The 19,160-nt window shown below is 42.3% G+C and overlaps 1 protein-coding gene and 1 long non-coding RNA gene across 3 annotated transcripts; one reads left to right on the top strand and one right to left on the bottom strand.

Annotated features, from left to right (window-relative positions):
• Positions 1-1,668: 1,668 nt before the first annotated feature.
• LOC133049534 (uncharacterized) lies at positions 1,669-13,412 on the bottom strand. 2 transcript variants are annotated; one of them, XR_009691355.1, is made up of 3 exons: positions 12,417-13,412; positions 2,575-2,801; positions 1,669-2,356 (listed from the first exon to the last, which is right to left on the bottom strand). It is a non-coding gene; the product is annotated as an uncharacterized LOC133049534 (long non-coding RNA). The 2 variants fall into 2 exon arrangements; XR_009691356.1 differs by having other exon boundaries at positions 2,575-2,794.
• Positions 13,413-13,532: 120 nt separating this feature from the next.
• On the top strand, positions 13,533-18,314 carry SAP18 (Sin3A associated protein 18). The gene is made up of 4 exons (XM_061133606.1): positions 13,533-13,690; positions 13,807-13,916; positions 17,549-17,671; positions 17,897-18,314. Exons 1-4 carry the CDS (start codon positions 13,562-13,564, stop codon positions 18,051-18,053), a joined length of 519 nt encoding a protein of 172 aa, XP_060989589.1. The 5' UTR covers positions 13,533-13,561; the 3' UTR covers positions 18,054-18,314.
• The last annotated feature ends 846 nt before the right edge of the window (positions 18,315-19,160 follow it).

Raw genomic sequence — 19,160 nt, 5'->3', positions numbered from 1 at the left:
ACAACATTGTAAATCAGCTATATTTCAATCAATGTTAAAAAATAAAACCTAATAATATTCAGACCTGTCACTTTTTTTTTTTTGGCCAATCTGTGTGGCTTGTGGGGTCTTAGTTCCCAGAGTAGGGATCAAACTGAGGGTCCCTGAAGTGGAAGCACAGAGTCCCAACCACTGGACCACCAGGGAATTCCCCAGACTAGCCACATTTTAAATGTTCAAAAGTCACATGTGGCTGCTATACAGGACATCACAGGTGTAAGAGCAACTGTTAACCAGGAGCCCCGCTATGGCTGAGAGGGAAAAGGGTGGAACTGTGGAGAATAATAATGGTAAAAAAAATTGTAGAGCAGGTTTTGTTTTGCAGAGACTTCTCAAACATTATCTCAAGCAGTCCTTGGAGCATCCCCAGGAGATAATTATCTTCGCCATCAACGTTTTGCAAGGAGGTAATCCAGGCTCTGAGGGTAAAAGTGGGTGAGCAGGTGATGGAGCCGGCTCGTCCCCTCTAAGGCATCTCATCTCCACACAACCTCCCACTAAGCAGAGACCCTACAATCTAGGAGCTATGGAAAAACACAAAGCTCCTTTCATGAAGAACATGAGGGCTACCTCCTCAACCAATCTGGAAAATGACACACCAAGAAGGAATGTTCACATTTAAAGTAGTGAAAGGCCAGGTTCTCTCAAATTTTAATGCTCACAAGACTTCCTAGATGGGCTTATGTAAAGTGAAGTTTCCTGGGCCCCAAACCCAGACATGCTTATTCAACAATGCTGACATACGAACTCAAGAATCTGCATTTTTAACCAAGAGCCTCAGGGTCCTGACACAGGTGGTCCTAAAGTCCACAGTTTCCAAGATGACCTGGGACAGTGTGCAGGATCTTGAAATAAGAGTCTTACTAGGGCTTCCCTGGTGACTTAGTGGTGAAGAATCTGCCTGCCAATTCAGGAAACATGGGTTCCATCCCTGATCTGGGAAGATCCCACACACCAAGGAGCAGCAAGGCCTGTGGGCCACAATTATTGAGTCTGTGCTCTAGAGCCCCGGAGCCACAACTACTGAGCCCACGTGCTGCAACTATGGAAGCCTGAGCACCCTAGAACCTGTGCCCCACAACAAGAGAAGCCATTGCAGTGAGAAGCCGGAGAACCACAAGAGAGTAGTCCCTGCTCTCCGCAACTAGAGAAAGCCTGAGCAGCAACTAGAGAAAGCCTGAGCAGCAACGAAAACCCAGCACAGCCAAAGGTAAATAGGTAAAAAAAGAAGTTCTACTGGGGAATTTCATGGCAGTCCAGTAATTAGGACTCTGTGCTTTCACTGCTGAGGTGCTGAGGGCGTGGGTTCAATCCCTGATCAGGGAACTAAGATCCTGCAAGCCATGCAGTACAGCTAAAAAAAGAGAGAGTCCTACTGAAGAGCTGAAATTCATATCAGAAAGTTATCTGACCGCAGGAAATTCCGGAATCCCAGAGAGTGGCAGGTTCACGGAGGAATGTTGCAGTTATCAAACACTCTGCTGCAGAAGAGGATATAATGATGGGTGAAGGTGATTGCTATATACTGGGTTAAAAAGGAGGTAGTGCATTTTTCTGGAGTGTATGTTGATGAAATGTTTAGAAGAAGATTATCAAATAAATGTAATAACGTCATTCCATATTTTCACATATTTAATATATGTGTATCCACACAAAATGAATGAAAAACACCAAAACAGTCACAGTGGTTATTACTATACCTGACAGGGTTATGGATAATTTTTAAAAATTCTTCTTTCACTTTGATATTTTCTTCTGAATTTTGTACAATTATTATTGTGATTTTAATAAAAAATAAAACATTTCAGGAAATAAGCAATCATAAAGAATGGTCTTGAAAGATCAGTCCAACCAGTGATCACTCCTCTGTATAGGTGAGGTCTGAGGAGAAGATGCTTTCTCACCTGGGTGATCCGTGAACATGACTCAGTGTACTTGCAAGTTGAGTGTAGAGCTGAAAATGTGGGATCTGGCCGCTCCTTCAAGGTGGGGAGCTCCTCAGAGGAGTTTGTGTCCTGGGCACTGAGCCACCTGAGCATTCTGCCTCTCATGCCAGGTAACCAGAGAGGGCGGTGCCGAGGCCTCAGGTCTGGCCACATGCCAGGCTGCTGGCACCTGAGGAAGGGAGAGGGCACCTCCAGATGACCTGACATCAAAGCCCAGGGAGCCTCGTGCATCACAGGGCCGAGCAGCTCTGAACCCTAAGGGCAGGCTCCTGAGCTGCACTGACAGGGATGTCAAGTGAAGGCGCCTTGAACCGCACTTGCTGGACCCACTTGCATCCCTGGGCTCCCAGCCGGCCTCAGGGTCTCCACACCTGAAAGAAGAAGAGTGGGACTTACTTCACCAGGTTTTTGTGAGCCTTCCACGCAATAATTCATGTGAAGCGCTAAGCACCCCCAGATGAGTAAAACGGAGAAAGCTTTGCCAGAAATCCCAGCCCTGTGGTTGCCTAAGCACCAACAGCTAAGAGGAGGGAGGGCCAAGCACAGGCCTGGGGGCTTGTCCCCACCCCCATCTCTCCCTGAAATTCACCTGCAGGTCCCAGCAGCGACTCCACTTCCAGCTTTTCTCCTTCTTCTTGGTGTCACCCCTCCTCCTAGGGAGGTTTCGTGGGAAGATGAGCATCCAAGATGATTCGGACGGGACCTCAGGGGCCTTTGCTCCCCTGCCGCCTGCAGTAGGTAGCACAGCTCGGGGAGCGAGCACAAGCCTGTCTCCTCCCACAGCCACGGAACTTGGGGACCACAGGAACCTGAGGCCTCAGGACAAAACAGGCGGAAAAAGAATGGGGAAGAGTTTTGTGAAAATGGCTAAGCCATGTCAACCACTGCAAAACTGCCAGAAAAACTCTAATTTGATGAAAAAGCAGAGCAACTATTCATTCTGTCCAGTGGGAAGGTGCATGTCACTCAACAGAACACAAATGAAACTTCAAAGAAGGAAAAAGACACTTTACAGCACTAAGGAGAGGCTTCTGAAGGAGGCCCCTTCTTCCGCAGCATCACCCATGGGACCCAAGAATTCACACTGCTGGGAAGCCTCGTTCCAGGGTCTTCCCCACTGACCTGCGGCAGCCTGCACCCCTCCCCAGCCCGCCTCCAGCGGGGCTCCAGCCCCAGCTTCACTAGTCTTGCTCTCGCTGCCACAGTCAGGTGTTTCAAGAAGGTGGTCTGAGGGCCCTCAGCAGACAGCATCTGTCTGACTTCGGGATCAGAGCAACACCAGCCTCACATGCTTTGGGAAGTGTTCCCCTTTCCCGCAGCATCTGTGTCAAGTTGGTCTTATCTCTCCCTTAAACAGATGGGAGAATACAGCGGTGGAGTCTCATAGGCCTAGAGCTGTCCACATGTAATAGGGCATTCCTTCTCCTGTAAAGAGGCCTTTAAGTCCTTCTGAGTGAGTGTCCATCTACTCACTTACACAGTGACTGAACTAGAAATGCTTGGGGCTGTAGTGAAGGTCTCCAACCCAACAGCATTAGAACAACAATTATAGGTGACATGGGCTCAACTTCTGAGGCACCTTAAAGATCTTATTGGTCTCTAGATGTTATGTAGTCTTATAAATGACTTGAGGATTGGCTGAAAACAGCTACAATTTTAGCACTGTATAACAGTTTAAAACCCAGATGCCTGGCCAAGAACCGTATGAAAAGATGCTCAATGTCACTAACCACTAGGCAAATGAAAATCTGAACCATAATGAGATATTGCTTTAATACTAGAAGGCCACTATTAACCAAAGTCAGATGGAATAAATGTGACCTGTGGACCATCTGGGTGCTCCCCCGCTGTCTTTCTCCAGCTCACTGGTATCTCCCAGAAAAGCTTCCATGTGTGTCTGGAGCCCCAGTTTTTACAACAGCCTGGCTCTGGCAGCCAATAGGGCTTACACTCACCCTCCCGCAGGCCTGTATATACGGCATTCTTTTAGAAGCTGCTGCCTGAGGGTCTGGCTAAATGGAAAGATATTCTATGCTTATGGATTAGAAGAATTAATATTGTTAAGATGTCCATACTACCCAAAACAATTTACAGATTAAAAGCAATTCTTACAAAAATTCCATAGCACTTTTCACAGAAATAGGAAAAACACAGTCCTAAACTTTCTATGGAACCACAAAAGAGTCCCAAGAGCCAAGCAATCTTAAGAAAGAAGGATGAAGCTGGGGGCATCATACTCCCTGAGTGGCCTATCTGGGACAAATTCCACTTGGTCATAATGTATGTTTTTTTTTATACATTGTTGAATTTGATGTGCTAATATGTGGTAAGTATTTTACATCTATGTTTATGAGAAATATCAATCTGTTGTTTTTCTTTCTTGTAATGTCTTTGTCTGGTTTGGGTATTAGAGTAACACTGGCCTTACAGAATGAGTTAAGAATTCTCTCTTCTATTTTCTGAAAGAGATTGTATAGCATTTGTATACTTTCTTCCTTAAGTGTTTGATAGAATTCACCAGTGAACCCACTGTTGCTTTCTGCTTTAGGTTATTAGTAATTGATTCAATTCCTTGTAATAGACAAAGGTCTATTCAGATCATCTATTTCTTCTAATGAGTTTTTTCAGAGATTTACTTTTTAAGCATTACTTTTGCATTTCTAGAAATCAGTATATACTTAGTATAAAAATGTGGAAAAATATGGAAAACAAAAAAGATGGAAATCACAACTCTCTACCATTACTTTCCAACTTAGAAGAATTTGTAAATTATTTTGAATTATTTCCTCCCCAAATGTTTGTGTATATATGTGCACATATTTTAAAAACATAATGGAATTAATTTATAATATTTGGGGAGAAGGCAATGGCAACCCACTCCAGTACTCTTGCCTGGAAAATCCCATGGATGGAGGAGCCTGGTAGGCTGCAGTCCATGGGGTCGCTAAGAGTCGGACATGACCGAGTGACTTCACTGTCACTTTTCACTTTCATGCATTGGAGAAGGAAATGGCAACCCACTCCAGTGTTCTTGCCTGGAGAATCCCAGGGATGGTGGAGCCTGGTGAGCTGCCGTCTATGGGGTCGCACAGAGTTGGAAACAGCTGAAGCGACTTAGCATCAGCAGAGCATATTTTGTCCTTCCTTTTGATCAAACCAGTCAATTCTAAAGGAAATCAACCCTGAATATTCATTGGAAGAACTGATGCTAAAGTTGAAGCTCCAATACTTTGGCCACCTGATGTGAAGAGCTGACTCATTAGAAAAGACCCTGATGGTGGGAAAAACTGAGGGCAAGGGAAGGGGCGACAGAGGATGAGATGGTTGGAAGGCATCACTGACTTTGAATGGACATGAGTTTGAGGAAACTCAGAGAGATAGTGCTAGACAGAAAAGCCTGGTGTGATGCAGTCCATGGGCTTGCAAAGAGTTGGGACATGACTTCGCGACTGAACAACAACAACGATTCTTCCTTTAAATATGACATTCTATTATTATTATAGTTTCAGTCATCAACAGCTGTTAATATTTTCTAGATTAGAAATGTTAAGTTACATAACATCCCAGTGTTTCCTTTCTCATCTGTAAATTAAGTTTAATAATTTACACATATCATAGGACACTTGTGAAAAATAAATGCGATAATGCATGAAAACATGTAAAAGTGCGTAGTATGTAGATTGTTAAAAAATGGACATAAATTCCTCCATCCTATGTGCATGCCCCTTTGTAGTGTGTCTCAGCTATAACTGGCCAGGAAGTGAAGTCTATTTCTCCACTTTCTTGATTCTTGGCATGGTTTTGTGACTCGCTTTGTCCAATAGAATGTGGCAAAAATGAAGTTGTGTAACTAATGAGTCGAGTGCTTAAGATGCCTTGAAGCTTCTGTTTTGACTCTACTGGTACTCCAGGACCATGATGGGAAAGACACATGGCTCAGACAACAGCCAGAGCCATCAGCTAGACAGAGAAGTGAAGTACCTACCCCACTTCCCCCAAGATGTGCTATCAGATAACCACAATTACATGAGGGAAACCAGGTGAGACCAGAAGAACTGCCTAGCTGAGGCCAGTCCAAATAAAATGGTTGTCTTAAGCTTCCATGTTTTCAGGTGGTTGTTACACAGCAATAAAAAGATAACTGATACAGTAATCATTAAATACTACTATTACTACTGTGACAAAAATCTAAAAGGTGAGAATATGATACTGAGATACTTATCTCAACACTTTAAAATGTCTTTAATCATTTAACGCATATTTTACTGTCTGATATATGTAAAGAAAAGACTTAATTTTTATTCATGCCATTGTGGACATCAATAACACAAATAAACCTATTCACATACATTTCCCAATCCTAAAGAAGCAACATATTATTGGAGATCTTTCTTCATGTGCAATCTTTTCTTTTAATACATATTTTTAAAACTTTATTTGTTATTCTTAGTTCCTTGACCAGGGATTGAACCTGTGCCCTCTACAGTGGAAATGTGGCATCTTAACCACTAGACCACCAGGGAAGCCCCCTCTTCATATGCAATCTTAGAATCAGAATCAGAAGAGCCACCCCAAGTCTCTCCCAAAAGGCACTCCTTACAGATTTTAAATAACTAAACAAAATAATTTCTGTAGCAACTTTTAAAAAAGAAAAAATTGAATAAGCATGCTCTCAGTATTTTGCGTGATTGAAGATTAGTACTCCACCTCCCCCAACCTTGCCGTGCTGTGTGGCTTGTGGGATCTTAGTTCCTGGATCAGGTATTGAACCTGGCCAAGGCATTGAAAGCGCCAACTTCTAGCCACTGGATTGTCAGGGAATTCCCAGGATTAGTACATTTTTATTTGAATGTGCATGGCAGTGAATTTGCAAAAATTTATAATTAAGTAATAATGGCAGCAATGCTATTTTTTTTCATGAAGTTTTCACGAAAACTTTCATGAAATCAGCTACCCTTGAGCAATAGAGGGAGCTGACAGGAAATTAGCCTCTTATTTTGCATCCCCCTTGCCTCACTGCAAAAGGAAACAGAATGGACAAGATGATGGTGGTGACTACCCTGACTCACATTTGTTGAGTGCTTCATACATAGCAGACATTATGCCAACTATTTTAGATGCACTTATTCTTCATAACAGGTTATTTGGTATTCTATTATCCTAATATAGATTACTTAATGGCAGATAGATGGGGAAAACTGGAACGGTGGCAGATTTTATTTTCTTGGACTCCAAAATCACTGTGGACAGTGACTGCAACCATGAAATTAAAAGATAATTGCTCCTTGGAAGGAAAGCTATGACAAACCTAGACAGCATATTAAAAAGCAGAGACATCACTTTGACAACAAAGGTCTATATAGTCAAAGCTGTGGTTTTTCCAGTAGTTGTGTACAAATGTGAGAGTTGGACCATAAAGAAGATTGAGCAATGAAGAACTGATGCTTTCAAACTGTGGTTGCTGGAGAAGACTCTTGAGAGTCTCTTGGACTGAAAGGAGATCAAACCAGTCAATCCTAAAGGAAATCAACCCTGAATATTCCATTGGAACGACTGATGCTAAAGTTGAAGCTCCAATACTCTGGCCACCTGATGCAAAGAACTGACTCACTGGAAAAGACCCTGATGCTGGGAAAGATTGAGGACAGGAAGAGATGAGGACGACAGAGGATAAGATGATTAGAAGGCATCACCAACTCAATGAACATGAGTTTGAGCAAAGTCTGGGACATAGTGAAGGACAGGAAAGCCTGGCGTGCTACAGTCCGTTGGGTTGCAGAAAGTCAGACACAACTTAGCAACTGAACAACAAAAACAACAGAGATCAGGAATCTGTGAGTCAGAGCAGTTAAATGATTCAAGATTAACCAGCTAGCAAGTGACTGTACTAAAGTTTAAGATCTATCTAACTTCAGAGCCTTAATCTTTTTAACTATTAATTAAGCTTTTTAAGTTGCCTTCTACAACTTGCTTCTAAGTTGTAAACACTGCAGACTCTTCAGGGATAGGGTATCTGTTTAAAAATCATTTTCAATCTAATCATTTAAATGCTTAAAATAAGGGGTCACTTTAAAAAGTGAGAGATATTTAAAATCTCTGAAAAGCAAATATGACTTATTCTGTTCCACTGGCTTAAAATGTACCATAAATGAGAAGGTTCTGAGAACCAGAAAAGGGGTTAATAAGCAGATTCCCAAACCCCATATCTCAGAGTGTGCTGTATTTTGAGCAGCCTTGAAAAATGCTACCAACCACCCTTAGCTGTCATGTGAAGAATGACTAGAGATGATGAAACAAGACCACTTAGGAATATCAGGACTGGCTCATAGCAGCACTGCTTGTAGTGCTAATGCCAAGCTGGCATGTATGCTCATTTGTAAAAAATACAGTTTTTAGGGTAATATAAAACAACGTACATTCTCAGTAATAATTATACTGCCTCTAGGCTAAATTCTTCTAGGAATGGTTATGGAAACACATGTATTTTATCTATTCCTGGAAACAAGCAGATGCTTTACTGAGAGTGTTTACATACACATTTTTCTGAAACAGAACCCCACAAATAAATGTTATGTTTACAAATTCCATACATCTGGTCTCCCACAGATAAACCTGAAAGAAAAATTTGATAAGGTTTAATAATGCCCCCAGAGAGGTTCAAATTTATAATCCACATTTATCAAGAGTCAGAAAATTCTATAAAAAATATATTCCATCAAATCTTTTACAGAAACATGTTCTGTATATATTCATGAATACCTATTTTCCTGCTGTCAGAAGCTGTCCTTCTTAATTTCAACAGCAGAAATAGCCAAGGAGCTATAGTCACTAAGAAGTATTCTATAAAACTTCACATTACATATTTCTGACTTTAATTAGGATAATTTACCTTTCTTTCAATTCAAAATGCTGGAATATGTTACAAGAAAAAGAGGGAGAAAAGAGTGAAGACACCTTGATGACCTATTTTCACATACCTCAAATGTTCACTCTTTAAAAAAGTTTTATTGTGGTAAAATATACATAACATAAAATATATGATTTTAACTATTTTAAGATGTTCAATTCAGTGACAGTAAGTGTATTCATAATGTTATGTAACCATCACCACTGTCCATTTCCAGAAATCTTCATCATCCCAAACAGAAACTCTGTACCCAATAAATAGTAACTCCCCATTCCCATCTCCTTCCAGGCCCAGGTAACCCCTATATTTTACTTTTTCTACCTATGAAATTGCCAATTATAGGTCCCTCATATAAGTGGAATCATACAATATTTGCTTTTTTATGCCTGGTTTATCTCACTGGGCATAATGTTTTCTAGGTTCATCCCTATGGTGGCAAGTAGCAATACATCATTCCTTTTTGGGGCAGAATAATAGTCCATAGCATTTATATCCATTCATCTGTCAACAGATACTTAGCTGTTTCCACTTATTATGGTGAACTATGCTGCTATGAACATTGGTGTTCAAACACCCATTTCAGTCCCTGCTGTCAACTCTTTTGAGTATATACCTAGAAGTGTAACACTCATTTGAGTAAATTCTAAAAAGAAAGAGAAAGGATACATACACTTTAATATTATAACGTGTTCAGATCTGAACCTTGAAGGTCAAGTTAGGTAGATTAAGGGATGCCTGAAGAGCTACCTTAAATGTTCTATAATAACGTTGCAGTTCCACTGACTCAAGATATTGGTAAATTCTGTTTTGATGAGACCTTATTATTCGGAAAGGTCCAAAATGGGAGCTTGTACCTAAAAGACTAAATCTACCCTGTATCACTAATTAAAGGTTGTGAGGTTCTTCCAGTTTCAATGTTTTCCACTCATTTCAAGTCTTCATGTTATTCCACTTTATGCTCTTGACATTCAGACTGTTTCTAGTTATTATGAATAAAGATGTTATAATAACATTATTCAGCACATTGCATGGTGCTCAGGTGTAAGTTTCCCTGGGTACAGTGGATGGGAGTCCGCCTGCCTAGTTTCCCTAGGGTATACTAATAGGAGTGGAATACATGCCTCTTAAGGTATTCACATATCCAATCTTTCTAGGTAATACTGGTTTTTCCAAAGTGGATGACAGTAGTCCATAATAATTCCCTTTTTGCCATATACATGTTAGCACTTGGTCATCAGACTTTTCCATTCTGGCCAATCTAGTCGAGTTGAAATGTTACTTCATTGTGGTTTAAATGTACATTATGATTATTTATAAGGTTGGGCATTTTTTCCATGTTTCCATGTAATTTGTATTTTCTCTCCTATGAAACACTTATCATGTCTTCCCCCACTTTTCTATTGGATTGTCTTTTTGTTATTGATTTACAGGCATTATTTAATTTAAAAAATAGCAAGAAATAACATTCATAGAGAACAGTATGTACAACATGAAAGCACTGTTTAAAGAATAATTTAAAATCAAACAGCTGTGTAACCACCACCAGCTCAAAAAATAAGTTGCTAACACTCTAGAAGCACCTCCTTTGCCCCTCCCTGATTACAGTCCCCTTCTTTGCTCAGAGGTAATTACCAGTCAGACTTTTGTGATAATTACTTCACTGCTTTTTTTTTTCTAGTTAAATCACCTGGAAATGCATCCTGAACAATATAGTCTAATACTGCCTGCTTTGGGATGTTATAAAAATGGATTCATACAGTAAATATTCCTTTGTCTTTTGCTTCTTACACCCAGCACCATGTTTGTGAATTTCATGCTATTTCATGTAGTTATTGGTTGGCCATAAAGTTCCTTTGGTTTTAAAGTAAAAATAAAAGACATATTTTTTCATTTTCACCAAGATCTTTATTGAACAACGTATTCATCATTTTGTTCCACTATCTTCTGCCATTTTTCAGGCAACTTCATAATTCCATCTTCCCAAAACATTTTATCTTTTTGGGCAAATAACTGTTCCAGGTGCCTTTTACAATCTTTCAGGAAGTTGAAATTTTTTCCATTAAGAGAATTTTGCAAAGACCAAAATAAATATAAATCTGTAGGTGCAATGTCTGGTGAATATAGCGGATAAATCAGAACCTCCCAGCCAAGCTATAACAGTTTTTGCCTGGTCATCAAAGAAACACTCAATTTGCATTATGCTGATGGAAGAGTATGCATTTTCTGTTGACTAATTCTGATGCTTTTCGTCCAGCGCTGCTTTCAACTGGTCTGACTGGGATCAGTACTTGTTGGAACCAACTACTTGGTTTTCCAAGGAAAGAGCTCATAATAGAGGACTCCCTTCCAATCCCACCATATACATATCACCTCTGCATGAAGATTGGCCTTTGGTGTGGTTGGTGGTGGCTCATTTCTTGTGCTGCAAGATGTCTTCTGTTCCACATGTGGCCAAGGTTTTTGTGGCTTAACTTATGGGGAACCTGAACATCAAAGCAACTAACATAACCAAACTTGATTGTTCTCAATTAATGTCTCCATCTCTACCAATGTCAACTGGTCTACCTGACCCTGGAGCATTGTACAGCAAGAAATCTTCTGCAAGAAACTTTGGAAACCACATCTTTTTAAAAATTTAAAAAAAGAAAAAGATTTTTTTCTGGCCATATTATGTGGCAAGTGGGACCTTAGTTCCCTGGTCAGGACTGAACCCACATCCTCTGCACTGGAAGAGTGTAGTCTTTACCACTGGACCACTAGGGAAGTCCCAAAAACCTCTTTTGACATGTTTGATCAGTTACAACACCTTCTCCATTCACTGCACAAATCTTTGTGTGTGTGTTTTATTTGCATTTTTACCTTTCTTGAAATAATAAAGCATAATATGCTGAAAATGTTGTTTTCCTTCCATCTTCAGGTAGACCAGTTGAAGTTGACAGAGATCCAGAGATGGAGACATTAGCTGAGAATAACCAAGCTTGGTTATATTAATGGGGCATGTTAATAGTTTTAAAATGGCTACACAAAATTCACCATTTTTAAGGTTTTTGTTTGTTTAAAAAAAATTCTGATATGACAACATAATCTAACAAAACTGTTTCAAATGAAGTTAAAGACAACTAAGTGCTGCTAGAGCCACCTTACAGGAAACACCTAACAAACTTTTGGCCCAACTCAATAGTGTGTTCCTTTTGGTTGAAGTATGCTGTCTACTGCTGTTGGGAGTTCTGCTGCTGCCTGGCCTACTACAACTCAGTGAGGTATCCAAGACTTGGACACTTGGGTGGTTTCAGACTTTTGTTCTCATGAAAAACCAGCCAGGATTATTCCTGTAACTTCTGAGAATGTCCTTGAGCCGGCTTTTCTCTAGAGTACACACCATAGAGCGCAACTGTTACATCTGGAGTACAGGCACCTTCACTGTTCCCATGCGACTCTCTGCCCAGGATGGGTGCCCAGTCTACACCGCAGCCAGCCTCAGACAGTCCCCTCAGTCTACCCACAACACAGGTCACGAGACTCACTTTTGTCAAGCCAGCGCGTGTAGTCTGTCTGAAGTGTTCAGTCGCTCAGTGGTGTCGGACTCTTTGCGACCCCATGGACTGCAGCACGCCAGGCTTCTCTGTCCTTCACCAACTCCCGGAACTTGCTCAAACTCATATCCATTGCATTGGTGATGCCATCCAACCATCTCATCCTGTTTTCTTCCCCTTCTCCTCCCGCCTTCAATCTTTCCCAGAATCAGGGTCTTTTCAAGTGAGTCAGTTCTTCGCAGGTGGCCAAAGTATTGGAGCTTCAGCATCAGTCTTTCCAATGGAATATTCAGGGTTGATTTCCTTTAGGATGGACCGGTTGGATCTCCTTGCAGTCCAAGGAACTCTCAAGAGTCTTCTCCAACACCACAGTTCAAAAGCATCAATTCTTCTGGGCTCAACTTTCTTTAAAGTCCAACTCTCACATCCATACACGACTACTGGAAAAATCATAGCTTTGACTAGACTGACCTTTGTTGGCAAAGGAATGTCTCTGCTTTTTAATATGCTGTCTAGGTTGGTCATAACTTTTCTTCCTGAAAAGCCAGTCCCTGTGGTTTTAGCGCGTCCGGGTTAGCCCTGCGCTCCAGAGCCTTCGGTGTTGACCGGCCTCCTGGACTTCTTCGTTTTAAAGCACCTTTCCAACTCTTTCCCCCACTTCCCACCGTGCTTTTCTCCAGGAGTCCAGGGACGCTCTGGACACCAGCTTTCCGGCCACCACACGCCTCTCGGTCGTTTCCTCCCAGTCGGTTTCTCTCTGAAGTTTTGTTTTGTTTTCCTCATTTTAATCTAATCAGGTCTACTCGCCTTTTCCGGTTAGCGATTGTAGTACACACAACACCGCCCCCACCTCCGCCTTGAGGGCCGCCCACTGCAATTCCGAGCGCCCGTTCACTTCACTCTCAGCTTCCTCAGTGCCGCGTCCGCGTCCCTCCGGCCGTCTTTCTGCGCGCGAGCCTCTCCTTCAGCGCCCCGCCCGCGACGTCAGTGCCCGCCCCTTTCCAGGAGCCAGCGCGCAGGCGCGCCGGCCGGGCTCGCGCTTAGCGTAGCTAGTGCGCCTGCGCTGGGAGACGCCCCGCCCTCGAGCCGGTCATATATAAAACCTCGAGCGTCTCCTCGCGAGATGCTTGGTTCTCATGCTCGCTGCCGGGGTCGGAGGTCAGATCGAGCGTCTCGCGGGCCGGAGAAGGAAGATGGCGGTGGAGTCGCGCGTTACCCAGGAGGAAATTAAGAAGGAGCCGGAAAAGCCTATCGATCGGGAGAAGGTGCGGGTCCGGAGAGATGCAGGGGTTCCTGGGGAGGTGGGGCGGCGGTGCGGGGCCGAAGGGAAGGGTAGGGGCCGCGCGTACAGCCTCCTGACTCTCGCCTGTCCCGCCCCCAGACCTGCCCGCTGCTCCTGCGCGTCTTCACCACCAACAACGGCCGCCACCACCGCATGGACGAGTTCTCCCGCGGAAACGTGCCGTCCAGCGAGCTGCAGATCTACACTTGGTGAGTCAGGGGGCCGGGGGCTCGCCTGCCGCCTTCGGGCTCTTCTCGGCTCGGGGCCTCTGGAGGCAGCTCGCGGGCAGTCGATGTTCGGTGAGGAAACGGTGTTGACTCGTCTTGTGGCGCTTTGACCGCTCACGGTGAAACTTCTGGGTTGTAAAGAATTGACCCAGGACTGCTGTCACTGTTGTGGCTGCTGGGTACGGAAGTGACACGTCGGTCGTCCAGTGCCGCAGCGGCTCCCAAGGGGCTCTTGGTAGAGGGTGGCGCTAGAATAATTTGGGGAGGGGAGTGGTGCCGTTGGGTGATACTCGTTGTCCTCATAGAGCACGTGTGCTAATATTAAGCTTTCGGTGCCCCAGCTTCAAACCGGGTGGATTTTGATGTGCTTACTGGAGAAGCTTTTGATGTGTTTATTGACGGTCTCTCCCTGAATGTTTTTGTATCTTCCCTACCCACGTCTGACTAGGGCTATTAGGTGCAGCAAGCCCTATGCAGTTCCTTGGTTTTACGTTACAGTGGCTTTATAGTAGCAGTAAAAGGTGTTTAGTTTTTAAAAATATGCCTAATGTAAAATATGTGACATTTGTCGTTTAGTTTCAGGGTACATTTCGGTGCAACCATTACTACTATCTATTTTTCAAAACTTTTAAATTCCCCACGACAGAAGGTCTGTACCCAGTAGGCAATAATATTAGGAATTTTTCATTGCCCCTGGTCGCCACTATGTATCTATGTGAATCTGCCTCTTCTAAGTATTTCATATGCTGCTGCTGCTAAGTCGCTTCAGTCGCGTCCGACTCTGTGCGACACCACAGAAGGCAGCCCACCAGGCTCCCCCGTCCCTGGGATTCTCCAGGCAAGAACACTGAAGTGGGTTGCCATTTCCTTCTCCAACGCGTGAAAGTGAAAAGTGAAAGGGAAATCACTCAGTCGTGTCTGACTCTCAGCGACCCCATGGACTGCAGCCTCCCAGGCTCCTCCATCCATGGGATTTTCGAGGCAAGAGTACTGGAATGGGTTGCCATTGTCTTCTCCAGTATTTCATATAAGTGCTCTTATATCCTATTTGTCTTATTGTGTCTGGCTTATTTCACTTACAATAATTTCAAGGTTTATTGATGGTTAAGGATATAAAAAAATGTGATTCTTTTTTATGACTGACTGAATAATGTTTCATTGGAAGTCTTTGCCACATCTTGTCTGTCAGTGAACACAGAGGGATTGGTTCCACCTCTCAGCTAAGTTTATGTAGTATGATTCTAGTTCAGTGTTATTCCAGGAAAACAGTTCAGGAAGGTCGATTTAACTTATAGAGAAGAACTTTTATTAACAGATTGATGAACACTTCTGTTCAGATTAGTCTATATTTCCTCCAATAAATTAAGAGTTCCTACTTGCTTTGACTGAAGAGTATAAAGAGGGTTCTGCCCCCTTTCTAGAGTAAATTCAATCTCCAAAAGAAAGCAGATGGAATAAATGGTAAGTAAGACTTTAGGGTGGAGACGGAGGGTGAGATTGTGCCACACTCGCTACTCTCAATCAAGGAGAGAAAAATTACAAAAAATTAAATCCTGTCCTCAATTGTCCTGTCCATAAACTGCAACCAAACAAGACAACCTTATCTTACACCTCAAAATCGTGGCCAAAGACAGACTGGATGTTGGTGAGGGACAGAACAGAACCCTCCTGCCATTCCAGAAGCAGCCATGAGGGAAGATTGGGGATTCTCAATTTGTAGAAATAGATTGAGGGGCCAAAGTAGGTGGCCTTGAGATAAGTCCAGGAAAGAGTAGTGAGGAGCCCAGCAGAAGCTAGTTGAATTGGCTAAAGTCCAAGGCACTGTGTGGAGCTGGGGGAACACCCCACCCCAGCAGTGATAGATCTTATGCCTAGATGGTCACTAAACAGGTTACTGGAAGAGAATTATCTCGATGACTGAAATAGGGTTCAGTGAGAAAGACCAATAGGAGATAGAAGAGCAAGAAATGGCTCACATAGTTTCGGGGACTCCCTAGGTCTGTGGTGCAGGCTGGAACTCTCCAGTATAAGCTGTTGGAATTTCTTCAGGGAAGACTTAGGTCCAGTAGGAAGCCTTTTCAACTGATTGAATGAGGCCCACAGATTGATTGAATGAGGTTTACTCAGATCATCTTGGATAATCACTTTAAAGTCAACTGATGATAGGTTTTTGATCCCATCTCCAAAACACCTACCTTAGTGTGTGTATTAGGAGCTGTAGTTTCCTAAATTGACATATAAAACTGACTCTTAGAGTCACCAGGAACTCTTGTAAAGATTTGAATAATGAGAGCTTAAGTACAGCCTGATGGTGGGGATGGAGAAAAAAATAGGTCTGTCTTTTGGCTGCGCGTCAGGACTTGGAAGATCTTAGTTCCCAAGCAGGGATGAAAACCTGTGCCCCCTGCAGTGGAATCCTGGAGTCAACCATGGGACCACCAGGGAAGTCCTACTTGATCTGTCTTTAGGAGGTAGAAGCAATAGGCTAGAGATGGAAGAACTTTACCACTCTTAGGTTTGTGGCCTGGGCATCTAAGAGGGTGATGGTCATATGGGAAGAAGGGCATGTTTGGGGGATACTATAGAGTTGTTTCAGGTGTATTGAGGATTCAGCAGCAGTAGAGAAGGAAAGGAGATGTGATCATTGTGGCCTTTTGCTCTCAGTGCAGCTGAAGCCATGGTTTTTTACCTGAGTGTGATGTAGTGGAGATGGTGTAAATAGGGAGCTGAGTTAAAACTAGATGACGACTTGGGTGTTTGAACCCCTGCTCGATGCTGTCCCTTAGGGCTCTTCACTGGTGCCTTGCATCCTGGGTCACTGTACAGCACCCTTCAACAGTGCTGCTGCCAAGTTCCTTTTCCTCCATTTCATGTTCCCGTGTCAGGGAAGAAGACAGTTCAAAAACTTAGACTGTTGCTCCTAATACCTGATGCTTATGTTTTAGAAGATTTTTCCAGATTGTGTCATATTGGCTCAAGGTCTATATAAAGTTCTCAGTTCAAATAGAAGTTGGCAAGGCAGGAATATATATTGTGAAAGGAGCCTATGCTTAGCCTTGAAAATTCCATGTGCTTTGTTGGCTTTTCCATCTATTGCAGAACTCATCAGAACATTCAGTCTTAGAAAGGAAAACAACGCACAATCTCAATGAAAATGCTTTCCTGACACATTGATTCTCAGATGCATTCCCATTTCAGAGATGCTAAAATGTAGAAAAGTATGCCTCTGAAATAATGAAAAATAATTAATTTGAGAATTTGGATTAATTTGGACTAGTTATCCTTAAGTGGATAAATCACTAGGCCAGTGAGATGTTACATAGCAGCAAAGGTAGTGGGGTAATTCTGAAATCCCTTTAGCACACTACCAGTCTAGCCTACCTTCATTCATGAAAATTTCAAACACAGGCTGGTAAGGGGAAATAGTGTTTGGGGGCAAATAGTATTATTAGGTGCTTTAAAATTAAGTCAGTTGTGAGACCTTGACAGTTTCTAACAAAGTTGCAATTGAGACACATGTAACTAATTCATTGTATGGCAGTATCCTTGTTACATTATTGCTGATTAATCAAGTGTCTTCTTTTTTTTTCCTTAAAAAAAAAAAAAAAATTCAGGATGGATGCAACCTTGAAAGAATTGACTAGTTTAGTAAAAGAAGTCTACCCAGAAGCCAGAAAAAAAGGCACACACTTCAATTTTGCAATTGTTTTTACGGATCTTAAAAGGCCTGGCTATCGGTAGGTATCTTTTCATTTTTAATTCCTTATAATCTCTTTGATTTCAGTATGTTTTAGCTGCTAGGGATAATCCATATTATCTTACTATCTAGTTTAGATTATTATGTATTACATTTTCATTGTGTTCTAAGATCATGGAGCAAATTCAGCTCCACATTCACTTTTTAGGACACACACAGTGTCATTGCTTAGCCACCCTGTAACAGTTGATCTCCTTTCCTGCAGAGTAAAGGAGATTGGCAGCACCATGTCTGGGAGAAAGGGGACTGATGACTCCATGACCCTGCAGTCACAGAAGTTCCAAATAGGAGACTATCTGGACATAGCGATCACCCCTCCAAATCGGGCACCACCTCCTTCAGGGCGCATGAGACCGTATTAAATTGTACTTGCTTTTTCTTGAATTTATTTTCCAGTCAGTTATGTAAAATAAACTTTCACTTCTTCCTCCCCTCCTTATTGCCATTAAGCCTTTAAACTCTATAAACAAATTGTAATGCATCTATTTAGGAATTAGATTTGGCTTTGTTATGGTATGAATATTAATAGAAAGTCCATATGTTTCAAGTTCTTCTGTAAAATATGAAAAGTGCTCTTAGCATTCTATGTAAAACTGTATTGTTAAATATATGTTGCAATCATCCTGAGTGTGAAAGTTAATGGGGCCTGGGTTTGGGGTTTAATATAATATTGGTTGTTTATATTAAATAATGGAGTTGCTGTGTTTTGGCCCAAATGGGGCAGAACAAGAAAGCCATATCATATCAAATGGAACAGGGGTTTGTCACCTAGAAGCTTGTATGGACTTGGGAAGAGGACCTGTGGGAATGAGGGGGTGCAGCTAGAGTGTTTTGGAACAGTCTGAGCTGAGGCAAGTTGAAGAAGCTGTTTGTGTTTGAAGAGAGTGGCCTGCCTGAATCAGGGTGTGATGACAAGTTAGAGAAAAGGACTTTTATGCTTTAAGATGGGGAAAATAGAGCATTCTGAGGACAGGAAGTAGTATAGAGGAGCAAGGGTTAGAACTTAGGATACGGATAGATTTACCTTGAAGATCTGAAAATGCAGGGAGAACGAAAGAGGAAACTTAAGAGCATGGGAAAAGGTCCGGGATGAGGTCAAGCTGAGTAAGCAAGGGATGTTCACACACCCTCTTCAGTGCTGGGGCTGACTCATGTCTGATTTGAGGCAGTATACAGAGTGGTTAAAACCAGGTGGGCTGAACATTTAAATCCTGGTTACGCTAGGAGCACCTTGGACAAGTTACCTGAATTTGTTTTTGTTTAAAATTTGTAAAATAGAAGTGACAGCCTACAGGACTGTGAAGACTAATAACAAAGCCATAAAGTAGGACTTTATAAAACATAAACAGAATGGGCGTTGTCTCGTCCACAGAACAGTTACGATCTCAGTGTGCAGCATGTGATTAAGGCCTATTACCTTCATTCTGTTGCATAGAAAACTTTGAAACTGTATATCCCCAAATGAAAAA

The sequence above is a fragment of the Dama dama genome, chromosome 30 (assembly GCF_033118175.1).
Source record: "Dama dama isolate Ldn47 chromosome 30, ASM3311817v1, whole genome shotgun sequence".
Lineage (NCBI taxonomy): Eukaryota > Metazoa > Chordata > Mammalia > Artiodactyla > Cervidae > Dama > Dama dama.
This window is presented reverse-complemented; position numbering and strand designations above follow the sequence as displayed.